Source organism: Pan paniscus, chromosome X (genome assembly GCF_029289425.2).
Source record: "Pan paniscus chromosome X, NHGRI_mPanPan1-v2.0_pri, whole genome shotgun sequence".
Lineage (NCBI taxonomy): Eukaryota > Metazoa > Chordata > Mammalia > Primates > Hominidae > Pan > Pan paniscus.
Window position 1 is genome coordinate 37,764,811 of NC_073272.2, and position 23,640 is coordinate 37,788,450.

General features: G+C 36.8%; 1 protein-coding gene across 1 annotated transcript in view; it reads left to right on the plus strand.

Annotated features, from left to right (window-relative positions):
* Window positions 1–658: 658 nt before the first annotated feature.
* CFAP47 (cilia and flagella associated protein 47) overlaps window positions 659–23,640 on the plus strand; it is a 467,323-nt gene continuing 444,341 nt past the window's right edge. Inside the window, exons 1-3 of the mRNA XM_003805971.5 lie at window positions 659–1,030; window positions 6,348–6,499; window positions 21,587–21,702. Of these exons, the coding sequence (XP_003806019.4) occupies window positions 782–1,030; window positions 6,348–6,499; window positions 21,587–21,702 (517 nt within the window). The 5' untranslated portion in view covers window positions 659–781. The remainder of the gene's footprint in view (window positions 1,031–6,347; window positions 6,500–21,586; window positions 21,703–23,640) is intronic.

Below are 23,640 nucleotides of genomic sequence, written 5' to 3' on the forward strand. Positions count from 1 at the left end.
ATTGCTTTTACATTGTGTGTGTGTGTGTGTGTGTGTGTGTGTGCATTTAAAAAGATACAGGTGTCACAATATGCATACTGTTTGGTCAATTTTAAAATTTAATACCGTATAATGGATATCTCTTATGTCAACACAGATCTACGTTATTATTCATCATAAATAAACAGTAAGTTATTGTATCCATCGCTACTGATTGGTATTCATATTAATCCAATATTTTGCTATTGTAAGAAACATTCTGATTCAGAAACGCTGACGTAAAGACCTCTGAGCAGGACATCTAGGAGACACTGACTTTGTTTCTCCTATACTTCTCCCTTTCTGTTATATCTTGCTGCCTTAATAGACCACGTGGGCACATCACTTTCACTGATCTTTTTTTTCTTTGTAAATTTAAATTTTAATTGAATTATAAGGCCAGTTTACAGTGCATCTGTGGGCAGATTTCTTTAAAATGCATGGTACTTTAAACTTTGTCTTACGAGAGGTCCAGGAAAATGCCCACTAAGCCTCTGTGATTTTAATACCGTGCCAGGCCATGGCAAAGTGAGGTGCCTCTGACGTTTGGGCTGCCACAGCGTGTTTTTCAGTTACTCTGGTAACACCTGTGACCTGAGGGTTATTCTATTCGCTTTAGCAACTCGCGCGGGTTGGGAGGCGCCAATGAGAGCAGGGCTTGAAACTAGCGCTTGGCGTCTGATGGTTGCCTAGCGACGGTCGTCGACGCTAATCCTTGGCCAGACCGATCCACATCTGTTTTCTGGCTACCGAGAGGGCAGCCATGAACACCCAAAGGGGTTCCCTCACCATAAACGTCCACAGAGGTTCCCTCGCCATGAGCATCCAAAGGGGTTCCCTCGTCCCCCGGGATATGGATAGCTCGGGGAGAGACATGCAGCTGCGGGTGATCCCGGCTGAGGTGAAGTTCCTGGACACGATGGCCGGGAGGGTGTACCGCCTCCCGATTACTGTGCATAATCTTTGCCGCTGGAACCAGAAAATCCGATTTAAGGAGCCCGTCAAGCCACAGGTGACACACTAAGGGGTGCTGGGAGCGGGACCTTGTGAGAGCGCCTCCTCACACGGCGTCTCTCTTTGCCCCAGGGAGTAGTCATCTGGCTCCTGCCGGGATGGAGGGAGGATTGGGCTTCCCGGGAAACAGTGACAGGTTTCTGTGTGTGTGCTCTTTTTTTTTCTCTTTGTTTTCTGTTTTGTTTAGGATTAGGAGATGGGGAGGGCAGGGTGGAGAAAAGCTGACCTAGAGCCTCCCCATTTCTTCAACCTGGGTTTAGAAACTTGTTAACAATCCCAAAATCTGTGCAACTTGGTTTTATGATTTTGCTGTTGCCTTAAGAATTATGAGAACAAAATTCTCTATTAACTGCCCTTTGAATCATAAAGTGCCTGATAACTCCAGGAACTGTAGGATTAGTGGAAAGGTTCATTATTTCATATTTTAACAAACATTTGTTAAGCACCTACTATATAACAGGTAATAGACATGAGGAATACAGAATGGACACAGCCCTGCCCTCATAGAACTTAGAAACTAATGAGGGGGTTTTAGTACAGATCTAACCATCAAGAAAGTTAATGTTCTGAGAGGGTGTTTCTATCTTCTAATTTAAAGTGGGCAGAATTTCCTCTGTATCTCACTGTGTTATTTTACATCATGTGTGTGAATGGATGGTTATTAGTTCAGTATGATCACATTTTCTCAGGCAAATTTTTGATATAGGAAATGCGATAAGAATTTTTGAAATGTAAGCAATAAATAACTGAAAACTTCAAGAGATATTCCTAATAAAAAGTAGTGTTGAATACAGCTGGACTATATGTGCAGAAAAAAAAGATGTCCGTAATTTTAGATTAAATTTACATATATTTCTTTGTTTATATGTAGAAAAACCTATGTTAATGATTAGAAGAGCAATGAGAAAAAGGACTTCCATGTTCTAATTTTTGCTCTGTTAAAAAAATCGATGTATTATTTACTTACTAAAGTGCACAGATCTCAAAAGTAAAGTTTGATGAATTTACAAAAAAAAAATGTGTGTGTGTAGCTAGATAGCTAGATAGATAATCTCCATTAGCTACCACCTGGATCAAATAATAGAATATGTTCACCACCCCAGAAGATCCCCAGTGCTTCTTCCTTACAGTACCTGGAGTAATCACCCTGTGGAACTGACCACTATTCTGATTTCTAACATGGTAGATTAGTTTGGCCTCTCCTTGGCTTTCATATAAATGGAATCAGGTTTTAATGATTTTCATATTTAAATATTTTTATTAAAAAGTATATCTCAAGAGACTATTAACTCCTCTTTAAATCAAAAAGTACTTGCTTACTCCAGACACTGTAAAATTAGGGAAAGCCTGTGTTATTTCACTACCTTAGCACATATTTATTGAACAATTACATGTGTATCTGAAAATACTTTCTTTTGAAACAAGCTGGTGGTAATAATGTTTGGATGTGGACAACCACTATTTTATGGATGTTCAGGGAACATTTGTGTGGATGGTTTCTGTGCAGTAACAAGAAAAATATTATAATTGGTTTTATTTCAGTTTATATCTAGGATATAATGGAAAACAATTCATTCCGCAAGTCTTGACATTGACAAGAGAACATCTAGATATGCTTAGTAGTTAGAAGCCAATATCAGTGTGAATTTTCCTTTGTTGCAAGACTATGAAATGCACTCCTGATCCTTCATAAAGGGAATTAGATAAATAGTGAAAAGTGCATCTTGTGGGGGTGGGGGATAAGAAAAAGTAAAAACAAGGTGCTGTGGAAAGCTCATTGTCATCATCACTATTATAATTACTCAGAAAATGATTCCTCTAACATACAGCAGTGCTTGTTTTTCACCCAGACTCAAGAACCTGCATTGACCCTATGTATTGAATATCCACTATGTGTCATAGATTGCTGGTAGAAAAATAAGAAGACACATACTTTATCTTCAAAGAAAATAGAATTGATAGTACTATTACTGATTTTCAATAACATCCTTCAATCTCACGAACACTATCCATCTAAGAGTGTTTTTATGGCTTGTGTGGCCTCTGGTCTGGTCAGACCAGCCTTACTCATACCTGCCCCCTCTCCCTTATGACTCAGACTTCTTTTCCTTCTCACCCACATTTTCATACCCTGTCATCTGCAAAAATCATCCCTTTCCAAATCCCATCCATCTTTTAAGGTCAATGTGAGTTCTCATTTTCTCTAAGAAGTCTGTTATTATTTTATCCCCAAATTATTTCTGTCTTACTGGATACCATTTTCATTTACAGACATTCCTTATAGTTTGAATTTGTGTCCCTATGCCTCTTGTTAAATGTTAGTACTGCCTCCATTTTCAGCTCATAAACTGCTAAGAGTAGGGATGGTGCCTTGCACACATTTGCATCTCACTAAGAGTGCTCAGCAACATGCAGTTTGACCAAAAGCACATGGTTCTGAAGTATTGGTTTTCCTTCTTGAAACTATAGGTTACTTACAAGAAGATAGTCAAACCTGATATGTGGACTTCCAACACCCAAAGGCTTATGTGGAAAATATTGTATCCCTTGTTTCCTTCTGTTCTATAAATTGCAGGAGGGTTGAGAGTTCGAATGTGGTAGTTAGGAGGTATCAGCATTGTTTGCTGAAAGCATGAAGCTCCCAGATCAGTGTTACTTCCAAATCACTCCACTTCTCTATATCCTTAATTGCTGCAAAGCACTATTTAGACTCAGCCTCACATTAGAATCCCTGAATAATCATTTTCAACATAACCTCCATTGTTTCTGATTGAAGACTCTTGCCCAGGGAGGCTGGCTTATTATCTGCTTTCTGAGAGACTATTTTGCTTATTCTTGTTTCTGCTTGTGTCTGAGATATTTTTACACCTATAATGAGCACCTTCCTCGCTTCTTCTCCACCTTTAATGTCCATTCTCTAAGACTAGGCCAGGTACACTCCTTTCTAGCCCACAATAATCATGTCCTCTCATGGATTTTCTTGACACTTATGTCTCTATCACTCATATGGTGCTTAACTAGTCCCTGGCTTATATTTAATTTTCAAGGGGTTTGTAGTCTGCTTCCTTAAAGAGATTATGTATTCAGGAGAGGGACTCTTTCTAGTTGAAGGGGAGGAAGTGCTTATGATTTAGAGTCAGATAGATATGTTTTTGAGTCTTCACTTCCTGAGTGACTTCAGACGTTGATTATACTTTACATGTCCCAGTTCTCTCATCTATATACTGAGAGCCTTAATATCAGCCTCACAGGACTGTGGAAGTGTATTTACATAAGATAATACATGTAAAATGCTTGACACATTATAAATGCATAATAGATATTATTTCTCTTTTTTCTCCCTTTATATTTTTCCTGGCATCTAGCAAACGTCTTACTAGAACAAAAGTGTTTTTATCCTCTTTGTTGTATTCTTCTTTTATTTTTCCTCCAAGTTATGAAGCTCAAATTCCCATGGATAAAGCATATAAAATATACATATGAGGGCCGGGCACGACGGCTCATGCCTGTGATTCCCAGCACTTTGGGAGGCCGAGGCGGGCAGATCACGAGTTCAAGAGATTGAGACCATCCTGGCCAACATGGTGAAACCCCGTCTCTATTAAAAATACAGAAATTAGCTGGGCATGATGGTGCACACCTGTAGTCCCAGCTACTCAGGAGGCTGAGGCAGGAGAATTGCTTGAACCTGGGAGGTGGAGGTTGCAGTGAGCTGAGATTGCACCACTGCACTCCAGCCTGGCGACAGAACGAGAATCCGTCTGAAAAAAAAAAGTGTGTATATATATATGTGTGTATATATGTACATATACGTATATATGTACATATATACGTATATGTATACACATATACGTGTATAGGTACACACATGTGTGTATATGTACACACATGTGTGTATATGTACACACATGTGCGTATATGTACACGCGCGTGTATATGTACACATATGTGCGTATATGTACACACATGCGTGTATATGTACACACATGCGTATATATGTACACACATGCGTGTATATGTACACACATGCGTGTACATATGTGCACGCATATGTGTACATATGTGCACGCATATGTGTACATACGTGCACGCATATGTGTACATACGTGCACGCATATGTGTATATACGTGCACGCATATGTGTATATATGCACATATATGTGTATATATGCACATATATGTGTATATGTATTATGTATGTATATGATTGAGCAACATTTTTATTAGGTTGTTCTTCCTTTTTTCTGTATTCAGATTTTAAGCTTCTTAGAATAGAAGCCACGTTAGTTCTATAAGTATCTTATATTTTTAAAGTAGTCCATCGGCATTTATATGTTTCTTAGCTACTTGCATTGTCAGATTCAAGTTGTGTACTCTTGAAAGCATATCTTAAATATTTAGAATCAGATAGGTATAAACATGAGCATTAAGTCTTTGCCTTTAGGTACATAAGACAAATATCACTTGCTCTCACTTACATGTGAAAGTAATAAATAAATTAATTAATAAGTAATAAATAAAAAATTAGCTGGGCGTGGTGGCGGGTGCCTGTAGTCCCAGCTACTCGGGAGGCTGAGGCAGGAGAATGGCGTGAACCCCAGGGGGTGGAGCTTGCAGTGAGCAGAGATCACGCCACTGCACTCCAGCCTGGGCAACAGAGTGAGACTCCATCTCAAAAAAAAATAATAATGTATATCTCAAAATTGCTAAAAGAATGGATTTTAAATGTTCCCAGTACAAATAAATAAGTGATGTGATGGATATGTTAATTAGCCTGATTTGCTCATTCCACAATGTATACCTGTATTACTACATCATATTGTAGTCAACGAATATATACAATTATTTGTCAATTAAAAATAAAATTAAAATTAGAAAGTCTTTGGCATTAGGGCAGGAATAGAGCCTGTATTTTGATAATAATATAACACTCCTAACTATAGTTGCTAACGTTATTTATTTATTTATTTTTTGAGACCGAGTCTTGCTCTGTCACCCAGGCTGGGGTACAATGGCATGACCTCGGCTCACTGCAATCTCCACCTTCTGGGTTCAAACAGTTCCCCTGCCTCAGCCTCCTGAGTAGCTGGGACTACAGCTGCACACCACCACGCCCGGCTAGTTTTTTGTATTTTCGTAGAGAAGGGGTTTCACCATGTTGGCCAGGATGGTCTCGATCTCCTGACCTCATGATTCGCTGGCCTCCACCTCCCAAAGTGCTGGGATTACAGGCGTGAGCCATTGTGCCCAGCCATGGTATTTTTTTTTTATAAGGAGTTAAGATGTATAATTTGACTCTCTTTCTCCCACTGAAGTTCAAACTGATGTTGACCAGTCTGGATAAAGAACTTGCTTCTGGCCTTCAGATGACAGCTATGGTGGAATATCATCCTGATAAAGACGAAGACACTTTTGACCGACTACTTATTTCAATAGAAAATAAAACAACAGAAATTCCTCTAATTGGGTATGTAATCTTCATAGTTCATGCTGACATTTTGAATACTCTTTAAATAAAAATGAGGGTCAAAGTAATATTTTGTATTTTTTCTGACATAGTTTCCTGACAGTTGAACTTAAAGGACACATTTTTAGAAAATAGTAGTGTTTGTAAGAAATGAAACCTCATTCTCTGTTATTTTTATTAAAAAAAGACATTCAACAATTGAATGTATTAATAATTGAATTTTTGCAAACTTGTATTCACATTTTAATTTAATTTTAAAGTATTGTCAGGTTCACTTCACTAAATTTTAAATTAGGCAAATGTTTGGTGTCAAAAAAATCAAAATGCTGTTCTTCTGAGACTGGTTGAAAAATATGGATGGATGTAAGTATAAAAAAGAGCTAAGTGACTGACTTGGTTGTTACAAATTATTTATTTAACCAGGATGAATGATGATTCATTTGTTGTTTTTTAATATTAAAAAGTATATTTCTGTTCATCATAAATTTATCTATCAAAGTTAGTGTTAAAATTTAAAGTGTTTCTTTATTTATATACATACATGTATGATCCTCCTTTTCCCCAGCAGAATGTGGTTTCCATAGGTGTTTTCTTTTGCCTCTATTTGCCCACCACCTACAGAATTAATTTGGAATATTTTCTGCGGATTACATGGTATTAGATATATACCTTTTACAAAATTCCCTTCTATTCAGGCTGGGTGCAGTGGCTCATGCCTGTAATCCTAGCACGTAGCACTTTGGGAGGCCAAGGCGGGTGGATCACTTGAGCTCAGGAGTTGGAGACCAGCCTGGGCAACATGGTGAAACCCCACCTCTACAAAAAATACAAAAAAAAAGAAAAAAAAACCTGGGAGTGGGGGCGCATGACTGTAGTCCCAGCTACTTGTAGGGCTGAGGCAAGAGGATCACTTGAACCCAAGAGGTAGAGGCTACAGCGAGCCGAGATCACGCCACTGCACTCCAGCCTGGATGACAAAGTGAGACCCTGTCTCAAAAAAAAAAAAAATTCCCTTTCTTTTTCATTTCTATAAACTGAATTTAGATCCTCAATTATTTTGTTTCTTTGTGTTGTTGAGAAGTTCTGATTTAGCACATCATCCCATTTTTGCATAGGAATCAAACAGTAGACACATGGTAGGAAAAAAAAAAGCTATTAACCCAGTATAAATATTTAATTCGTGTTTTGCAGTTTAAGTAGAACCATTTTGTATGCATTCTGCACTTTGACATATCTATGACTGGCACTCAGATTTGCTTGTTTGTGGTATGTATGGAGAGACAGGTTGAAGATGCTTCTGTCCTTGAAAACAGAGATTTTTTTCTTGTTTCCAGAGTATATGCCCTCTCTCATCAGAAGTCTGTTTCTCACCATGGTTGCAATATAAGAAGAGCACTGCCCTTCTTTTGGTGTGATGGACAGGGTTGAAGGAAGGGGTGTGTGTGTGTGTGTATGTGTGTGTGTGTGCATGTGTGTTATTAATTTCTACACATATTTTATCACCTGTGTAGGTTCTTGTATCCACCACCACAGTCAAGATAGTGAACAGTTCCAATACCACAAGAAAGTCCCTCCTGTTGCTTTATTACAACTGTATCTACTTCCCTTCTGCCTCACACCCACGAACCCTAAACTGTGGATACTGCTAATCTGTCTTCTACATCTCAAATTTTTGTCATCTCAAATATATTACATAAATTGAATCACACACTATGTAGCCTTCTGTTTTTTTCTTGCAGCAAAATTTCTTGCAGCAAAATCTTGCAGGAGATTCAGCCAAGTTGTTGAATGTATCAATATTTTGCTCCTTTTTATTGCTGAGTAGTATTCTATTTTATATATATGTATATATATATATATCACAATTTGTTTAACAATTGACCTGTTGAAGAACAAAGGGACAGATTCCAGTTTTTAGCTATCACAAATAAGCTGCTTTAATATTCTTGTACAAGTTTTGTCTGAGCATAAGTTTTTATTTTTTCTGGGATAAATGCTCATGAGTGTAATTGTAGGGTCATATAGTAATTACATGTTTTGTTTAACAGAAAATCCCAAATTGCTTTTCAGAGCGCCTGTACCATTTTACATTTCAAAGAGTGATACATGAGTAATCCACTTTTACGGTATCTTTGCCAGTATTTTTTGCTTTCATCACTATTTAAAAATTTTAGCTATTCTGATAGATATTTAATGGAATCTCTCCATAGTTTTAATTTGCATTTCCCCAATGAATAATGATGTTGACAACATATTTTCAGGTGCTTCTTTGCCATCTGAGTACCCTCTCTAGTGAAATCTCTGTTAATGTGTTTTTCTCATTTTCTGATTACATTGCTCTTTATTATTGAGTTTTACAATTTCTTTGTATATTCTGGATACAAGTCTTTTGATGGTTATGTGGCTTGCAAATATGTTCTCCCAGTTTGAGGTTTGACTTTTCATCCTTTTAACCGGGTATTTTGTAGAACAAAAGGGTTTTTTTTAAAACGTTCAATAATGTCCAATTTATCAATTTTCCTTTAATTAGTACTGCTTTTAGTGTTAAGTCTAAGAACTCTTTGCCTAATCCTTGATCATAATGGTTGAAGATTTTCTTCTATTTTTAACTTTTAAAGTTTTACATTTAAGTCTATGATATATTTTGAGTTAATTTTTGTATAAAGTGTGATTTACATTGAGGTTCTAATTATTGCCTATAGATGTTCAATTGCTCTGACCAAATTTGTTGAAAAAGCTATTTTCCTCCATTGAATTGTGTACCCTTGAAAAAAATCACTTCAACATAATCTGCATTGGTCTATTTCTGTGTTCTGCATTTTTTTCCATTCATCTGTGTATCCATACGTTTGCCAACATCATGCTACCTTAATTACCTTTGCTATATAGTAATTCTTAATATCATGTAGAATAATTCCTCACGTGTTATTCTTCTTTGTCACCATTAGTTTAGTTATCAAAATATCTCTACCTTTCCATGTAAATTTTAGAATAATCTTTCTGAGCCTGCCAAAAAAAAATAACTTGCTGGGCTTTTGAGAATAATTGAGCTTAGCTTATAGATCAATTTGAGGGAAATAGACATCTTTACTATAGTAATTCTCCCCAAACATGAATGTGCTATGTCTTTCCATTTATTTGGGTCTTCTTTGATTTCTTTTATCACTATTTTGTAATTTTCAGCCCAGAGATTCTCTACATGTGTTGTTAAGTGTATAACTATTTCATTTTCTTTGGAGTGATTGCAAATAATATTGTGTTTTTAATTTTGGTTACTGCATATTTCTTGTTGCTATATACAGAGAAGTGATTGATTTTTGTTTGTTGACATTGTATCCTCTGACCTTGCTGAACTCCCTTTTTAGGAGGTTTTTGTATGTTTTTTAGATTCCTTGCCATCTTATATGTAGATAATCGTGTCATCTGTAGACAGGGATAATTCGTTTGTGTGTTTTTTCCCATTCAAAAGCATATGCTTTTTACCTTTTTTTCTTTCTTTATTTCCATGGCTATAACTTTCAGTATTATGTTGTGTAAGAGTGGTGAAGCTGGGCTTGGTGGCTTACGCTTGTAATCCCAGCACCTCGGGAGGCTGAGGCAGGCGGATCACTTGAGGCCAGGAGTTCGAGACCAGCCTGGCCAACATGGAGAAACCTCGTCTCTACTAGAAATACAAAAATTAGCTGGGCGTGGTGGTGCACACTTGTAATCTCAGCTACTTGGAAGGCTGAGGCACGAGAATCACCTGAGCCTGGGGGGTGGAGGTTGCAGTGAGCTGAAATCATGCCAATGCACTTCAGCCTGGGTGACAGAGTGAGACTCTGTCTCAAAAAAACAAAACAAAACAAACAAACGAAAAAAAACAGTGAGACATCCTTTCCTGACGATTTTAGCTGTCAGTATTTTTGGATGGCCTTTATCAAGTTGAAGTAATTCCCAACTATTCTAAATTGCTAAGAGTTTTTATTATAAAGGAGTGTTAAATTTTGTCAGATGCATTTTCTGTGTCAATTTACATGATCATATTTTTTTTCCATAACTTAGTGATATGATGGATTACATTGGCTAATTTCTTAATGTTGAATCAGTCTTGCCCTTGTATACATGAAATAAATCCATTTTAGTCATCATGTATCATTCTTTTTATATATCCTGGAATTTGATTTGCTCATGTTTTATTAGGGATTATTGTGTCCCAGTTTATTAGTGATATTGGTTTATAGTTTGATTGATTGATTGATTTGTTTGCTTTTTTTAATTGTCATTGTATGGTTTAGCTATCAGGATAGTGCCAGCCTCATAAAATGAATTTGGAAATGCTCCCTCTTCTATATTCTAGAAGAGCTTATTTAATATTGATAGCAATTATTTAAATGGTAGAATTCTCTAGTGGAACTGTCTGGCCTGGAAATTTTTCTTTCAGAACGTTTTAAATTATGAATTTAGTTTTTTGATGCTTATAGGGCTATTCATACTGCCTATATTATTATGTTGTTACTGTAGTTTCTCATTTCCATGGAATTCTTCCAATTCTAAGTTGTCAAATTTATTATTTTAGAGCTGTTAGAAATTTTTTCTGATTATTTTTAAATAAATAATAAGCTGCTGCATCTGTAGTGATATCCTTTCTTTCATTTCTGATGTCGAACATGTGTGTATTTTGTCCTTTTTAAAAGTATTGCTAGTGGTTTATCAACTTTATTGATTTTTTTTCCAAAGAATCAGCTTTCTATCATTGACTTTCATTTTATTTTAAATTCCGTTGATTGCTGCTCTCTATTATTTCTTTTCTTCTGTTTGATTTGAATTAATATTGCTCTTGTTCTAGTTTTTGATATTGGAAATTAGATAATGAGTTTGAGAAAATTTCTCATTTCTAATGTAAGCATGTAATGTTATAAATGACCCTCAGCACTGCTTTAGCTGTGTCCTACAAATTTTTATATATTTTTATTTTGACTCAGTTCTATGTATTTAATTTTTTTAAAGGTTCTCTTTGACTCCTGGATTATTTAGAAGTGTGTTAATTTCTACAGGTTTATTATGGACATATTTATGATCGTTATTCCTTTCTGGTAGATTGATCCTTTTATTATATATAATATCCCTCTTTGTGCATGGTGATTTTCTTGCACTGAAGCCTCCAGTAGATATTAATGTAGCTTTTTCCACTTTTTTTTCTAAGTAAAATTTGAATACTATGTTTTTTCCTATTCGTTTACTTTCACCCTACTATGGCCTTGAATTTAAACTGAGTTTTTTCTAAGCAGCAGCATATAGTTGGGCAATGGTTCTCTTCCCCATATTTTTGACCTCTGTCTTTTGATTGTTGTATCTAGGCTATTTATATTTAAGTTAATTTGTATATGCTATAATTTGTCTGCTTGTTTATTATTTGTTTTCTCATTGTTCTCTTTGTTTCTCATACTTCTGTTTCTCATTTTTGCATTCCTGTAGGTTAATTGAAGGTTATTTTAGGATTGCATCTTGATTTATTTATACTGTTTTGTGTGCATCTCTTTGCATAATTATTGTAGTGGTTTTTCTGGATACTTCAATATGCATACATGATATAATATTCTAGTGGCATAAACATTTTGTCACTTTAAGTGAAGTGTAGAAGCTTCATTTCCATTCGAGTCTTTTTTTCTTTCCCTACTTTTAAATATTACTGTCTTGAATATCTAAGGGTGTTATGATTCTTGTTTTCATCATCAAATATAATTTATAAAACTTATGAGGGAAAATATAGCTGATTGTATGTAGCTAGTGTTTTGCTATTTCCATTGCTCCTCCCCCTCTCCCTCCCTCCCTCCTTTCCTTCCTTCTTGGCTTCCTCCCTCCCTCCCTCCCTCCTTTCCTTTCTTCCTTCCTTGCTTCCCTCCTTTCTCTTTTTTGAGGCAGGGTCTTCCTCTGTTGCCCAGGTTGGAGTTCAGTGGTGTCAACATGGCTCACTGCAACCTCAACCTTCTGGGCTCTAATGATCCTCCCACCTCAGCCCCCCAAGTTGCTTGGACTACAAACATGCACCACCAAGCCTGGCTAATTTTTTCTTTCTTTCTTTCTTTCTTTCTTTTCTTTTCTTTCTTTCTTTTTTTTTTTTTTTTTGAGATGGAGTCTCCCTCTGTCGCCCAGGCTGGAGTGCAATGGCGCAATCTCGGCTCACTGAAACCCCCACCTCCCAGGTTCAAGTGATTCTCCTGCCTCAGCCTCCTGAGTAGCTGGGATTACAAGCACCCGCCACCACGCACTTTTAATTTTTTGTAGAGGTGGGGTTTCACTATGTTGTGCAGGCTGGTCTGAAACTTTTGGGCTCAAGCAATCCTCCCACCTTGGCCTCCCAAAATGCTGGGATTACAGGTGTGAGCCACCATGCTCAGCCTGCTCCATTTTTTTCTTTCTGATACTCCAAGGTTCTCTCTTTTATTATTTCCTGACTTTCTGAAGAACTTTATTATATATTTTTTTTGAGACGCATCTCACTCTGTCATCAGGCTGGAGTGCAGTGGCGTGATCTCGGCTCACTGCAACCTCTGCCTCCTGGGTTCAAGTGATTCTCCTGCCCCAGCCTCCTGAGTAGTTGGGATTACAGGCACGTGCCACCATGCCCAGCTAATATTTGTATTTTTAGTAGAGATGAGGTTTCACCAGGTTGGCCAGGATGGTCTCAGTCTCTTGACCTTGTGATCTGCCCGCTTTGGCCTCCCAAAGTGCTGGCATTCAGGTGTGAGCTGCCATGCCTGGCCATATTTAATTTTTATGGGTGCATAGTATGTGTATATATTTAAGGTTTACATGAGATATTTTGATACAGGCATGCAATGACTAATAATCACATCAAGATAAATGAGGTATCCATCACCTCAAGCATTTATCCCTGTGTTACAAATAATTCAGTTATAGTCTTTTAGTTATTTTAAAATGTACAATTAAATTATTTTTACTGTGGTCATCTTGTTGTGATAGTAAATACTAGGTCTTATTATTTATTCTTTCTAATTATATTTTTGCACGCATTAACCCTCCCCCTTCTTCCCCACCCCTAATTACCCTTCCTAGCCTCTGGTAACCATCCATCTACTCTCTATCTTCATGAGTTCAATTGCTTTAATTTTTAGATCACACAAATAAGTGAGAAATAGAATGCTTGTCTTTCTATGCCTGGCTTATTTCACTTAACATAATGACCTCCAGTTACATCTATGTTGTTGTAAATGACTGGATCTCATTTTTTATGGCTAAATAGTACTTCATCGTGTATATGTAGCACATTTTCTTTATCAGTTCATCTGTTGATGGACACTTGGGTTGCTTCCAATTCTTGGCTACTGTGAATAATGCTACAATAAACAGGAGAGTGCAGATATCCCTTCAATACACTGATTTATTTTCTTTGGGTATATACTGAGCAGTGGAATTGCTGGATCTTAATGGTGGCTCTATTTATAGTTTTTTGAGGAGCCTCCAAACTGTTCTCCTTTGCTTTGTGGTTGTACTAACTTACATTCCTACCAACAGCGTATGAGGGTTACCTTTTCTCCACATCCTTGCTAGCATTTGTTACTTCCTAACCTTTGGATAAAAGACATTTTAATTGGGGTGAGATGATATCTCATTGTAGTTTTGATTTGCATTTCCCTGATGATCAGTGATGTTGAGCACTTTTTCATGTGACTGTTTGCCATTTGTATGTCTTCTTTTGAGAAATGTCTATTCAAATTTTTTGCCCATTTTTAAATTTAACTATTGGTTTTTTCCTAGAGAGTTGTTTGAGGTCCTTATATATTCTGGTTATTAATCCTTTGTCAGATGTGTAGTTTGCAAATATTTTTCCCATACTGTGGGTTGTCTCTTCACTTTGATGATTGTTTTCTTTGCTGTGCACAAGCTTTTTTACTTGATGTGATCCTGTTTGCCAATTTTTGCTTTGGTTGCCTGTGCTTGTGGGGTGCTACTCAAGAAATCTTTGCTCAGTCTAATGTTCTGAAGAGTTTTCTGGGTGGGTCCAGGGGTACCATCGAGGAACAAGGGACTGGGGTAAGGTACCTTGGAAGTCTACCTATTGTACTGTGGCTGAGCTGGTACTCAAACCACAAGACAATGTTCTTCCCAGTCTTTCCTTCCCTTTCCAGAGGCAGAGGCGCCTCACCCTATGGCCACCACCACCACTGGCCCACAGGGAGTACTGCCAAGCTTACTACTGATGTTCTCTTAAGGCCCAAGGTCTCTTTAGTCAGCTTGTGGTGAATGTTATTTGGCCTGGGACTCATCCTTCAGGTCAGTAAACTCCCTTATGGCCCAGGGCAGGTCCAGAAATGCCATCCAAGAGTTAAGGCCTGGAATCAGGGTCCCCAAAGGCCTGCTTGGTGTTCTATACCTCTGTGGCCAAGCTGATACCTAAGGTACTAGATACAACCCTTTTACTTTTCCCTCCACTTATGTCAGGTGGAAGGAGTCTTGCCCTGTAGCCACCACAGCTGGGAATGTGCTGAATCTCACCTGAAGCCAGCAAGTTTCCAAGTGTCACCCAAGGCCCATGGCACACTACTTAGGTATCACTGCAGGTTACTCAGGGCCCAAGGGCTCTTTAGTCAGCAGGTGATGAATCTTGCCAGGATTGGATCCTTCCCTTCAAGGCGATAGGTTTCCTTCTGGCCCAGGGTGTGTCTAGAAATGTTATGTGTGAGCTAGGGCCTGGAAAGGTGGCCTCACGCCTCTGACCGGTGCTCTATCCTACTGTGGCTAAGCTGGTATACAAGATTCAAGACAAAGTCCTGTTTATTCTTGCCTCTTCTCTCCTCAAGTAGAAGGAAGGGGTCTCTTTTGGAGCCATGAGCTATGCAGCCTGGGGTTGGGGAAAGGGTTGGCACAAGCACTCCCCTAGCCACACCAGCTGGTGTCTTAGTAGGTTGTGTGTCTCCCCATGTCCACTGACTTTGACCCCAGTTTAACACTAGAACTCATCTAGAAGTTGCAGTCCTTGTGGCCTAGACTGCCTTTCAAGTTAATCTATGGTCCCAGAGCATGTTAGCTCATGGTGGCAAGGCTTGCTAGAACTCAAGTCGTGACCACTGGGATAGGTGATTCCTCTCTGGCTAGTGCTGGTTTAAATGTTCCCTCCATGGGCAGGCATCAGCTTAGTTCCCCTGTTTTACTTTCTGCTGTGACAGGGCAGCAGTGAGTTCAATGCAGTGACTCACAATTGCTGTGATCTTCCTCCCTCAAATGCACAGATTCTCTCTCCATGCCATGCTGCTACTGCTGGGGGTTGGGGAGGGTTGACAGAGGTGATTCAAAACTGTGTTTCCTACACTCTTGAATGCCTCTTTCAGTGATATGAAGTTAAACCAGGTACTGTGAGTGCTCACCTGATTTTTGGTTTTTACGAAGTTGCTTTTTTTTTAAATATAGATAGTTGTTAAATTGGTGTCCTTGTAGGAGGGATGATAGGTGGAGCCTTCTATTCAGCCTTCTTCCTCTGCCCACTTGAAGAATTTTTTTAGGTGATCTTTAAGGGGGTGTTTGCTAGTGACAAGTTCCTTTAGTTTTTCTTTGTCTAATGTCTGTATTTCCCCTTCATTATCAAACATTGTTTTAACAGAAATCGAGTTTTCAGTTGACAGTTTTCTTTTTCTTTCAGTACTTGAAAAATATTGTGACACTTCCTTCCGGACTCCATGGAGTCAGATGTGATACGTGCATTCATTTAATTTGGTGTTTCTCTATATGGAACACATTCTTTCTCTCTGGCTGATTTCATGATTTTTGTTTTTTATCTTTTGTTTTCGAAAGTTCAATTATGATATGCCTTTACATGATTTTCTTTGAGTTTATCAGGTTTGGGTTCACTCAGCTTTTTTGAATTTGTATGTCAGTGTCTGTTGCCAAGTTTTGGAAGTTTTAGCCATTATTTGCATTTAACTATTATTTCAGCCCCATTCTCTTTCTTCTCTTCTTCTGAGACTTTAACGATGCAAATATTGGATCATTTGTTATTGTCCCACAGGCCTCTGAGACTTTGCTCATTTTTTTCTCTTTCTCTGTCAGTCTTTGTCAAGTCTGGGTGAATTCTATTAATCGAGCTTCCATTTCACTCATTTTATCTTCTGTTATCTCCATCCTGGTATTGTGTTCATCACTATGTTTTTAGTTTGGTTGTTGTATTATTCAATTCTATAATTTCCATTTGATTCTTTTTTATAACTTGTATTTATTTGCTGAGATTTTCTATTTATTCATTAGTTTCAAAAAAACTTGAAATTGCTTGTTGCAGCATTTTTTTTTTTGGCAGTTGCTTTAAAATCCTTGCTAGATAATTTCAACCTGAGGTTCATCTGGTTGACATCTGTTGATTGTCTGCTCTCATCAAAATCGTTATTTTTTTGGTTCGTGATATGACAGGTGATTTTTGATTGAATGCTAAATTTTTTTTTCTGTTATGTTAGGAGACTCTGGGTCTTATTTAAATCTGTTATTTTAACAGGCACACACGCCATTTATGTTCAGCATGTTTTTCTTAGCCTATTTTTTATGCTGTGGTTGTGATGACAATTTAGTTTTCAGTATGTTTGTGGTATTATTTTGATCCATTTTATTTATATGTTATCACTACCGCTCCCACTGTCTTCTGCTGGTGCTTCCTGAAGGAGTGGAGGCATTTTTTTTTCCCAGGCCTGGCTGCCACACGTCTCTTGATAGAGGAGAAATGTGGTGAGAACGCTATACAAGTACCCCCCTGGCTGCCCAGGTCTTCTGAGCAGATAGAAAAATCTGACTTATGGGGCAAAGAAGTTTGTTGTACTGGGCCAGTTGCTGTATCTAGATCTCTTGCAAGTCCCGCTTACCTTTCCAGTGTCCCTGAGTGAAAAAGGAAAGGTTTGAGCCAGCAGTGACAAAGAGGCTTTTCAGATATAGCTGCTTGCAATTGCTGTTTTTTTTTTTTTCCTGGTTTCCTCAAACTACCTTGGTGTCTTTGGACAGAAAACTCCTGAGAAAGAGAACTCCTCTTCTGCAGGATCTCAGGCCTGGAGTAGAAGGAGAGTGCTTCCCCTTGTCACTTATGATTGGTATACTTCTTAATTGATCCCCAGGCTGGCATTGTCTGGCTCACCTGGTGTGTTCAGCGGGGCTCCTGTTTGATCCAGAAAAAGAATGATTCTAACTAGGTCAGCGGGCAAAGAATACTGGGTCTGCGTGGCCTTTCTCTGTTGGTTGGGGAATTGTAAGACACCCTGCTGCTATTGTTCCTCCAGTCCCAGAGTTCTAAATCAGCCAGTTCTCCTTTTCACCACCTTTCATCATTCTCTTTTGCTTGCCTCGTGTACCATTTTCAGGGTTTATAGTTGTGTTTAGTAGAAGGAACAGGAAAAAATAGGTTTATGCTATTTTTTCTGGACCAGAAGTTTGTATTTGTTTGTTTCTCTCCATTAGATTGTAAAATTCTTGAGGTCCAGGGGAGTTTTATTTTTTTCTATAATCTAAATTGTATATACTCAGTGAATGTTTTGTGAATAAAGTTAGTCCAACTGGATCTGAACTACTCCCTAATGGCATGACTGGAATGTGATTAAAAAAACTGTGTTGGAGTGAGCACATTTATTTTTACTTCAGAGTTTCTGTATATGGATCAGACATGTAATGAACCTTCTATTTGTTATGGAGTGAACCCTGAAAAAAGAAGAAAGAAAACAGAAACTACATGTTTGATTTCTACATTTTCGTACATCAGCCTGGACTTCCAAAGTGCCCTAGTTGGTAGATGATATAATTAGTGATTTTCAGAGCTTTTCTTTTATGTGTCTCCCAAAACTATGACCTTCTTTTATATTTAAAAATATCTACGATTTTCATCATTAGTTTGAACACTTGTAAAGAGGTAATGGCTTATATATAGTAAGTGTTACGATTTAAAAATAAAATACTTATATGCCTTTTTAAAATGTATCCAATAGAATGAAAATATCAATAATATGTTAGCAGGTGAAAAAATTACCTCTTTTCTTTTCCTCTTAAATTTGTAGCTCCATTCCATTTTTCACCACAGCATCACATCCTAATGTATTACATTTTTATGCTTAGAAGTTTTTTTCATGATCACCAGGAATAAAGTGCATAGGCAATTTGTCTATAGTTTATGTCTATATATGTATATGTACATATGAACCTATGTGTGTGCATCAAATAAACAGCTATGTGTTTAAATATACTTGCTATAGTCATAAATCCATGCATATTTTTAATAATTCTTATAAATGATATTATTAATACAAATTGATTTAAACTCCATATATCAAACTAAGTTTGATGAGTTTTTTTTTTCAACAGAAAAGCAAAGTATTACTGGAAATATTTATAATCAGATGAATGGAGCATTTTAAACTTTTATTTAGTTAGCATGTTTATGGATGATAGCTACTTATTGCTTATGTGAATCCCACATGCATTTTATCCCTATTTAAAATTTTTTGATATGGATGCTGAGAGAAGTTGTCTCCATAATGAGTAGATTGGAATGAAAGGATTTTATTGTAGTAATGTCTCTCAATTTTTTCAACTCTGTAAAGTTATAGGGTAAAATTACAGCAGTTGTTTATCAAGTGTTATTTTTAACAATGTGTCAGCTACGTCAGTTGTATTCCCCTCTTTTAATGTTGATGAAAGGAAACTGGATAAACACATTTATGTAAATGGATTTGTTACCTAGTAATTTTGGTCACTCACTTTATCAATATCAACACCAATATTTTCAATTGTCCCTTAGTTTCGTGTCCCAGAGATGTTTCCACTCCAAAGCAATGCATCACCATTAAATTAAGAAAAGATGACATCTATTTCTCCTTTTGTATAAATAAATGGGAGAGGAATTGTGAAAAATGGGCTGAGAAAACAAAATATGCATAGACCTCTTTGTTCTATTTGTATCAGCAAATATACCTAATGAGATAGTAAAATGAGAAGATGCCTTTATACCATTGGAAGGTATTGTTTACCTATTAGGGCATCCCTGAGTTTAATGACCACTTGTACTTAGCCTTGTTGTGTTTGTCATTCTCTTCTTGTCTAGAGATTCCTTATACTATTGTCCTTATTTTTTAAAATTTAATTTAATTTTATTATTATTATACTTTAAGTTTAAGGGTACATGTGCACAATGTGCAGGTTAGTTACATATGTATACACGTGCCATGCTGGTGTGCTGCACCCATTAACTCGTCATTTAGCATTAGGTATATCTTCTAAAGCTATCCCTCCCCCCTCCCCCCACTCCACAACAGTCCCCAGAGTGTGATGTTCCCCTTCCTGTGTCCATGTGTTCTCATTGTTCAATTCCCACCTATGAGTGAGAATATGCAGTGTTTGGTTTTTTGTTCTTGCGATAGTTTACTGAGAATGATGATTTCCAATTTCATCCATGTCCCTACAAAGGACATGAACTCATCATTTTTTATGGCTGCATAGTATTCCATGGTGTATAAGTGCCACATTTTCTTAATCCAGTCTATCATTGTTGGACATTTGGGTTGGTTCCAAGTCTTTGCTATTGTGAATAGTGCCGCAATAAACATACGTGTGCATGTGTCTTTATAGCAGCATGATTTATAGTCCTTTGGGTATATACCCAGTAATGGGATGGCTGGGTCAAATGGCATTTCTAATTCTAGATCCCTGAGGAATCACCACACTGACTTCCACAATGGTTGAACTAGTTTACAGTCCCACCAACAGTGTAAAAGTGTTCCTATTTCTCCACATCCTCTCCAGCACCTGTTGTTTCCTGACTTTTTAATGATCGCCATTCTAACTGGTGTGAGATGGTATCTCATTGTGGTTTTGATTTGCATTTCTCTGATCGCCAGTGATGGTGAGCATTTTTTCATGTGTTTTTTGGCTGCATAAATGTCTTCTTTTGAGAAGTGTCTGTTCATATCCTTCACCCACTTTTTGATGGGGTTGTTTGTTTTTTTCTTGTAAATTTGTTTGAGTTCATTGTAGATTCTGGATATTAGCCCTTTGTCAGATGAGTAGGTTGCGAAAATTTTCTCCCATTCTGTAGGTTGCCTGTTCACTCTGATGGTAGTTTCTTCTGCTGTGCAGAAGCTCTTGAGTTTAATTAGATCCCATTTGTCAATTTTGTCTTTTGTTGCCATTGCTTTTGGTGTTTTAGACATGAAGTCCTTGCCCATGCCTATGTCCTGAATGGTAATGCCTAGGTTTTCTTCTAGGGTTTTTATGGTTTTAGGTCTAACGTTTAACTATTGTCCTTAGATAGGCACTTCCTCTGATAGCTGACTAGATACTCTGTTGTCCTCAGAGGTCAACTGTCTTTATATGCTGTGGTATGTATGAAGCCAAAACAAGATTTCAAGATTTTTTTACAAGAGGAAGAGAAACTAACAGGAGATGCAGAGAAATCATTATATATTACCAAAATCTTAACACTGAAGTAGACTCTGTCTCTCTTTTTCTCTCTCCCCCTCTCTCTCTCTCTGTGCGAAGTGTGGAGATTCCCAAGAAATTATTCTTAAGACCTTTTCCTATATCCAAAGTATGATAATATACTTAGGGGTACTTTTTAATCACGAATGTCTAGCCAAATAGAAAATGTATGTAACCTTATGAGGTTTGTATATAAGATGTTAATGGATTTTTAAAAACTTGTAGGAACACATGCTACAAATATGCTACAGTGAATTTTTAAGAAATACATATGGAAAATAAATTGTACTTACATTTTGTAAGTACTTACATCTTGTACTTACATCTTGTTTTAGACCCTAAATGATATGTTACAGCATCACTGCATTCTTTTATTTCATAAGATTTGGAGACATTCAAACTATTTATTTGGGATGACATACCATGCACTTAGATGCATAAAGTTCTTTGTTAAAAATGTAACCCATTACCTTGTTTTCATATCTTTATTTCATAATTCCTTTTATTGACAAACATGCCGCCAGTAGACCTGTAAATAAACTGAAATGTCTTTTAAGGGCTTAAGTGTCCATCTATATTCCCCTACATATTTAGCTATCAGGCTGTTATGATTGTTAAATTAATTATGTGGCCTTCTTTTCTCCTCCCTAGGTTGATTCCATCCTGTCAATTGGAAATTGAATCAGTAGTTAATTTTGGCACACTGGTTGCCAATAGTAAAGTATATTCTAAAGAGATTACTATCACTAACCATGGCAAAGCTCCAGGTAAATCCTTCCTGTCATATTTACTTATACTTTTAGAAGAGTTGGTATTATTTGAAATGTATACCTTGTGTAATAGATTACCTAATTTAACTGAAAAAAGGTCTATCGTTTCAAATAGCTCAAAACCAAAGGTCCTTAATAGTATTACTGTAAAAGACTGATAGGCAACAATCCAAGAAAAATGAACCTTCCTCCTTATGATCCTGATTAATACAGTCAGAAAATGGTGAAATCCCTCAGGATAGGAGGCAGGATAGTGTCAGAGAAGTTACATAGTTCAGAGACAGAATTAGAGCACAGCGCCTTATTAGTTGTGTGATCTAGGGCAAGTATTTTTAAGGATTTCGAACTTGAGATTCCTCATTTATAAACGGGTGCTGATAAAATGTATGATGATGAATTATGTACATACTTTGAACTGTGGTATGTTACTTGGCTCATCATAGATGCTTAATAAATATTTGTCTTCTTTCTCAATCATATTCAACTTTAAATTAATGTCAAACTCCCCAGAAGGCTTTTACTAATTCTTTTTTGAAAGAATAAATACTTCTCTCTTTTTCAGATTTAATTATTTCCAGGGATTCTTACTGTGGCCTAAGAGTTTACATAAGGATGTGTGTGTGTGTGTGTGTGTGTGTGTGTGTGTGTGTGTGTGTCTCTGTGTGTGTATATTCATATACACTTTAAATTGATAGCATACAATAAGCATAGGATTGCTTATCCCTTCAGTGTCCTGATTCAATGGCATGTGGGGTTGCAAGATTGCCATTTCTCCCAATCTAAAATGAGGACTAGCTCCAGACAGGGAGGGTATTTCTATCTGAGACTGTTTGTTGAATATATAAAGTAGGTCTTAAATCCAAGCTTCTATTCCACTAACTGAGAGTGTTCTCTGGGGCCACCTGATTGAGCATTGGGAATTATGAAGACAAAGGCAGTCTGTCAGTTTACTGATTTCTTCTTAGGATACAAAGGAATAAAACTCATAACTGTTCCACATTGGATGTTACTCACCTCACTTTCTATGCTTTGGTTTTTAAATGAGTGCATGTCTGATGCCTGTGGGATTATAAAATTAGGCTCGTTTGTGGCCTGACTCGAGTGTTAAGGAGGAAGTCTCTTACAGCAAGTGATATGGGCAATATGACCCTTTAAACACTCTAGTTATATTTTAGAGCACTGATATTTAATTAAGGTATTTTTATTTGTATTATTTTACTTTCCAGAATTTCTTTTAACTGTTGTATATTCAATAACCTTCAGTGTTTTGATACCAATAATATATTCCCTTTTTGTTCTAAAATCTCACCAAATTTTACAGTTTCATTTCATATGAAAGCTCTCTATAAGTAAAAAAGGAATATGGTTTTACTTTTCATTGAATATTTAATATAATTTTACTCAATAAATTAGAATAAGTATAATTAAGCTGCAGACCGGAATACATAATGTTTTAGGAAAAATACTGTGCATTGGCTATTAGGATTATGTTAGTATTTTATGTGTATATAGTATTTGTAATACCTTGGTTGGGTTTATTATAATTGAGTACTGTGAAATGTTAACGGCTATTACCTTACAAACTGAAGCAAATTGTGATCAATGAATTACATTTTCTTAGTGTTGACTTTATCCCACATGCTTGGAATCAAATCAGATTATTTTTTCTACTATTATCAAAATTGATAGTGTATATTACATTCAGATTAGCTAGTGCCTATAAAGTGTCATAAAGTCATTATCATCTACAAGCAAAATATATACATGTTCATGATAATAGCAATGTATATTCATGAAGAAAAACATTCTGAAAATAGATTCAGCCATCAAAGTTGATTTTAATAACATTTTTAAAAAGCATTTTATATGGTGAATTTTTTGTAGGTTTAGAGTCAAAGTTCAAATGCTTACAAATTTGTATGTATACTTAATAGG